Source organism: Limulus polyphemus, unplaced genomic scaffold, assembly GCF_000517525.1.
Source record: "Limulus polyphemus unplaced genomic scaffold, Limulus_polyphemus-2.1.2 Scaffold36, whole genome shotgun sequence".
Lineage (NCBI taxonomy): Eukaryota > Metazoa > Arthropoda > Merostomata > Xiphosura > Limulidae > Limulus > Limulus polyphemus.
Genome location: NW_013665646.1, coordinates 998331 through 1005150, shown reverse-complemented (window position 1 = coordinate 1005150; position 6820 = coordinate 998331). Strand labels below are relative to the sequence as shown.

General features: G+C 34.0%; 1 protein-coding gene across 1 annotated transcript; it reads left to right on the top strand.

Annotated features, from left to right (window-relative positions):
* The first annotated feature begins 2558 nt into the window (after positions 1-2558).
* Positions 2559-5824, top strand: LOC106460992 (toxin-like protein 14). The gene is made up of 3 exons (XM_013920763.2): positions 2559-2713; positions 3618-3738; positions 4987-5824. Exons 1-3 carry the CDS (start codon positions 2623-2625, stop codon positions 5093-5095), a joined length of 321 nt encoding a protein of 106 aa, XP_013776217.1. The 5' UTR covers positions 2559-2622; the 3' UTR covers positions 5096-5824.
* Positions 5825-6820: the final 996 nt, after the last annotated feature.

The following is a 6820-nucleotide window of genomic DNA, read 5'->3' as shown; positions in this document are numbered from 1 at the left end:
ATCTTTTAAGTAAGGACGTAAAAATATAAAACTAATTAACTATACTCGTTATGGGTTTAGTTTATATCTTGTCTAAGTAATTAGTTTTCCTCAATCATACTTCGTTATAAGGTTCTCAATATATCATGTGAAGCTCTGTTTGTTATTATTATTTTTCATTATTTGAAGAAAAAAAAAACAGAGATAGAAAGCTTCATTTTGAAGGAAATTGTCTTCGTGGAGATTTTTTTTTCACATAATAATTATAAAAAGAAATGTAATATATTTATTTTAAACGGAATAATTGCAATCAGATTAGTTCTAAACTAAAAATGAAAATAATCTTTATTAAAACTGCTCTTTTAAAAAGCGCCCCCAGTGGCACAGCGGCATGTCTGCGGACTTACAACGCTAGAATCCGGGTTTCGATACCCGTGGTGGGCAGAGCACAGATAGCCCATTGTGTAGCTTTGTGCTTAATTGCAACCAAACAAATTTAAAAAAGCGAGAAAGTGAACTATTTTATGGTAATTCAAAGTCTTTCAAGCTCCCCGATAGGTCGATTTTCAACAATAATTTACGTCATTAATAAGTTTTCAAAAAATATCTAAATACAGTTTCCCTGTGGGTAAGCGATAAGTTTACGGATTTACAACGCAACAATTCGGGGTTATTTTCCCTGCAATGGACAATGCAACTAGATCATTGAATAGGTCTGCACTAAGAGAACAATAACCTAAATACAAAACAAAATAAACTTTATGGCTAACTATTTATCAGCTTTTTGTCAGAAGAACAGTGTGAATTTGAATGTTACATTAAGCAACATTACATAACGTGTAGCAATTAATCGCGCCATGTGAAGAAATTCGCTCACTAATTAATTATATTTGTTATAGGACATTAGTATTAGGCTTATTTTATTTTAACACTACATTCTTTATCTAATCTATCAGGGATTTTCAAAACTTACAAGGGTGTATAATAATAATAGTATTCCAAACACATTATGTTCGCCATATCCATTGCCGACGACGCGTTTCGCCCAATCCAGAGCTCATCAGGCTGACTGGGACACAACAAACCCAGTAATGCTCGAAACATTATTTATATAAGATATTTGTCGCAACAACAATTGTTTTGGTGTAAACGCCTTTTTCAAACTGGTGATACACAATTATAATCAATTATATTTGTCATAAGACAGTAGCATTAGAGATATTCAGTTACAAAGGTCTAACTCAATTTTAACGTCCCTTATTATCTGACTTACAGTTCTTGTAAAGACACTATCTTCCTTTTTTGTGAACAAAAAGCAAAAACCCAGACAGAAGAATATCCAAAGAATTATAAACCACAAAAATATTACTTACTTTTTGAATTACACTTACCATATGTAGTATAATAATACCAAACATATTTCGAAAACTTTATATTAACCAAACCTATAAAAGAGGGGATAACACTTAACTCGTAACCAAACCTATAAATGAGGGGATAACATTTAACTTGTAACCAAACTTATAAAAGAAGGGATAACACATAACTTGTAACCAAACCTATAAATGAGGGGATAACACATAACTTGTAACCAAACCTATAAATGAGGGGATAACACATAACTTGTAACCAAACCTATAAAAGAATGGATAACACATAACTTGTAACCAAACCTATAAATGAGGGGATAACACATAACTTGTAACCAAACCTATAAAAGAATGGATAACACTTAACTTGTAACCAAACCTATAAATGAGGGGATAACACATAACTTGTAACCAAACCTATAAAAGAATGGATAACACATAACTTGTAACCAAACCTATAAATGAGGGGATAACACATAACTTGTAACCAAACCTATAAATGAGGGGATAACACATAACTTGTAACCAAACCTATAAAAGAATGGATAACACTTAACTTGTAACCAAACCTATAAATGATGGGATAACACATAACTTGTAACCAAACCTATAAAAGAATGGATAACACTTAACTTGTAACCAAACCTATTTCCCCACGATTTTCTACAAATCCCCCTACGGTAATAAAACTGTAAATACATTCCATTTGTCGAACTTTTACTTAACAACGGCAGATAATGGCTGATTTCATTTCGTTATTGAATTTATGTTAAACTCTTTCACTGACCCGACAGCTAAACATTCCAACATATTTATTTAGTCCTTCTTCAAATATATGCTTATTCCTGCGTTCAATTAAATATGGACGTTTGTCTTTGTCTTCTTAACTGGTTTGAGATCTAACTGTGTGTAACAACGTAAGGAACAGCTATAGCAAGCCCTTCACAGTAAAAATAAAAATCAAAGTTAGCCAATGTTTGTTTGTTTGTAATTAAGCACAAAGCTACACACCGGGCTATCTGTGCTCTGCCCACCACGGGTAGCGATTATAGCGTTGTAAGTCTGCAGACATATCGCTGTGCCTGGGGGGCTAATCAATGTTAAGTGAAGTTGTATGTATTCTCACTTATGTACATCGAGTTCGTTATCAGTGAGAATGGTTACGTCATAAGAACTCTAGTCACGTGCTCAGTGACTAAATATAAGGAGGATCTGGAAAATCTTTCATTTCCTTTCCTCCTCTAAAGCTGAAGTAGAGACGACAATTTCGAGGATGAATTCAGTTACCTTAACCATCACTGTTCTGTGTCTTATTAACTTTGTTACAGCCTACGTTTATATACAAAGAGTGGAGAAAATAAATGGTAAGGGATTTTTCGAACTGAAATGTTAATAATTAAATTACCGTTCTATGGTTGGTTTGAGAACTTTAATGGACGGCAAATGCTTCTTGAAAGATGTTTTGACTTCTATACTGAGGCTCAGTGTAGAAGGTGAAACGTCATCTTTCTTTTCAACGGTACATTCAAGTGCTCAAACCTACTACGTCTACTCTGTAATGTTGTACACACATTGCAGCGATAATACCAATATAAATTACCACATTGGTAACTTGTTAAATAAGTACTGGCAATAAGCAGAGAACTATTCCGTATTGGTACCGTATTAATCATACTCATATACTAAACGAAAGGAATTCACGTTTTTAAAGTGCTGGTTTGACCTGTTGATTAGGGCACTTTATTCACACGGGCTCGAATCCCGTCCCTGAACACGCTTGCTCTTTTAGCAGTGGCAGCGTTTTAATGTGGCGGTCAACCCCACTCTTCGTTGGAAAAGCGTATGCCAAGAGCTGGCGGTGAGTGGTGTTGACTAGCAGCCTTCCCTCTACCCTACCACTTCAAAATTATGGATGGCTAGCGCAAATAGCTCTCGAGTAGTTTTGCGCGAAATTCAAAATAATCAAATACATCTTACTACGCTGAAAAGACACAGTTTATACCTACGTACATCTAAAACGCAAATTTTGTCGCCAAAGAAAAAACTAAAAAAAAAAACAAACAAAAAACGATTCAAATTTGTTGTATAAATCAAATGCACTGAGAAGGTCTAATATAATTTTCTATGTCATTACTGTTTCATATTATTTTACTGGTTTATTTAACACTCATGTTCAATCACAACTTTTGTTCGATATTTGTTGGTTTTGTTGATACAACCAATGTGTATCTATTAAAAGTTTATTTATCAGCATTTTGTTTTCAACAGGTGGCTGCTACCACCTTGATTTTGGACAGATTGAAAATAAAGGTGTGGTGTATAACGACGAGAGATGTGAGAGTCTGAGCTGTAACGCAGACGGAGTGGAAGCTCTTGTACATGGAGAAGGGTATCTGAACTTTTTAAACACTCGTTTAAACGTATCATGTTCTAAATAGAAAAAACCGAGTCAGCTCAGTAGCTGACGGGGCTGCAGCCCCACCAACCTTAGAGCGTTGATAAACGCGTACATTTCCAATGTATAATAAACCTTTAAATGCCCCCAGTGGCACAGCGATATGTCTGTGGACTTACAACGCTAGAAACCGGGTTTCGATATCCGTGGTGGCCAGAGCACAGCTAGCCTATTGTGTAGCTTTGTGCTTAACTTCGAATAAATAACCTTAAAAGAATAATATTGTCTACTTGTATAGGTCACTTACTTGTTCTAGCTATTATGTTCAGTAGTGAATGTCAAGAGTAATAAGATAACGTTCAGTGATGGACCAGTTTTCTTTTATCCAAGGAACATGTTGTTTTGCGTGTGGTCCATTTCGATGTAATCTTTACTTGTAAAACGTTACGTATTTTTGATTGGTGCTAGGTATTGATATTATACTATTTTCCCGACGTATGTGTGTGTGTTTTAGCGTTTACATATAAAAAGAGTTATCTGTTTTAAATACAAGGACACCGAAAAAAAATAATTGTTTTATTGCATCATTTTATCATAGTTCAAAATTACCATATGTGTATAAATTACAAGCACTAATTTTAAAACTGTGAACGTAAATTATATATTATGTTACCCTGATAGCTTCGTAGATTCTGTTAATTTATGGTACGAAACCAGAAATCCTTGTTTGCTAGAATATTTTCGTCGATTTTTCTCTTTATATTTGAAAAATGCATCTTAGGCCTGGCATGGCCAGCTGGTTAGGGCGTTTGACTCGCAATCTGCGGGTTCGAATCCCTGTCCCAGCAAACATGCTCGCCCTTTCAGCCGTGGAAGCGTTATAAAGTGACGGTCAATCCCACTATTCGTTGGTAAAAGAGTAGCCCAAGAGTTGGCGGTGGGTGGTGATGACTAGCTGCCTTCCCTCTAGTCTTTGACTTCTAAATTAGGAACGGCTAGCGCAGGTAGCCCTCGTGTAGCTTTGCGTGAAATTCAAACCAAAATGCATCTTTGAAATATAAATTCTACAAAAACTATGTGATGACACAGAAGATAGTCTAACGTGGCTTTGCTCTAAAAAATGAAAATAAATGATGCAAAACACATTTCAAGAGAGTGAAGATATTTTATACTTAAAAAAATTGTAATGATGTGTTAATAAATATTAAAAAAATTACATTGTATTTTCCCCTCCGTTCTCAGGTGTGGTTCAATTGGGTTTGACAAAGAAAACTGCAAGCTAGTGGCCGGAGAAGGACATTACCCTTCATGTTGCCCTTCACCGGTATGCAAGAAGCCAGATGAAGAATAAATGAAGGCAGTGGCGACTTTTGTTTTTAATTTCTTTTTTACTTTAGAAGTGTAAGAGAAGGCAGAATTATTGTCTATTTTGTTCCCAAAACAGCGATGAAATATTTTTTGAAATATTTGACCAATTATGAAAATTTAAATACAAATATATAAAGATAATAAAAATAATAATATAAAACAATAAATAAACGGAAGTGGCAGTTGGATATTATTTTTTTCTTGGTGATTATTTAGTCTCCGTTATGAGTAGCGAAATCGTTGTCACTGCGAGACTATCTTTTTCAAAGGGTTATTATTATTATTGTAACTTGAATGCATTCTAGGGACGCCGCAGAGATCATGTAAAAATAAACTTTGTTTTCTGTTTACGTTTTGCCCAATCTAAATATTTTGAACATTTATGACAGTATAAAAACATTACCTTTCTCAAATGATCACAAATAGGGAACACAAATCTCTTGTTTAACTCAAGATACGTGAAACTAATTATTTTTGTAAGTTGGTTTTAGATTAAAGAAATGTTCGGTTAAAATCTCAGCGTTTCAACTTGCTTGCTACAAAATACTAAATCTCATTGAAACAGTTCCTTTCTATTTTGCATTTCAATATTGTATGTTAACATTGGTAAGTTTTTTCTTCTTTTCTTGTTATTATTTCCTCGTAACATGAACAAGTCTAGAATTTTGTAAAGGGAAAATACATTTGGAAATAAAATTTTATTTCACGGATTTATCTTTGTCGAATTTCTTGTGTGTAAAGTGGTAAAAACAGAAAATACACGGTCTTTTGACTCTATCACTTGCCACTCTTTCCTCGTGCCAGCTTTATTTTTAGATACACAATAAAACAAAAACACAACTTTTAATACAATTTCGTTACTTACCTGAACCTAGAAACTGTTAAACTGTTGGAAGTTTATAATATTTCACTTGAATGACCATGAACAAACTACAACCACAAAGACATTTCCAGCTTCTTCGTTAAGAACGGGTTACAAGATTTAATATTTTGTACGAGCTGTAAAATAAATGTAACAAAACTATTTCTCATATATGTTGTAGAAACTTACTTGTTATGTTGTATTATCAGGTATACTGATAATCTTCAGTTAAGAATAATAACCGATATAGAGCCCTGGCTGAACAAGTAGTGCAGAGTTAAACTGAGATTTCTACTTGACTTAACACTGATAATCTTCAATTAAGAATAATAACCGATATAGAGCCCTGGCGGAACAAGTAGTGCAGAGTTAAACAAAGTTTTCTATTTGACTGAACCGAAAGAAGAGGGATACCAACTGGCAGTGAAACATAAAAATATCTAACCACGCAAACCAGACATGACTACGCCAGAATACCTACATATGGAGAATGGCATCAGTAATATTTCAGAAAGTCACTTTTCTCGTAATAAAAAAACCCAACAAATCCACCAGAACACATAAACAGTTGAAATTGGTAGCAACTTTAAATACGTGATATTCCTGACATACAAGGTAAATAGTGGAATTTACAGTGAAATTAAAATTTAGAAAAATACATTAATTTTGATAATTTGTATTAAAGTTATAGTAGGGCAATCCTTTGGAATTAGAAATAAGAATGTTATTTGTAAAAGTGCTTTTGATTTTCCCTTGTTTATCGTTCTAATGCAATAAGCCCCTCCCTCCAGTAAGTTTGTTTGTTTGTTTGTTTTAATTTCGCGCAAAGCTACACGAGGGCTATCT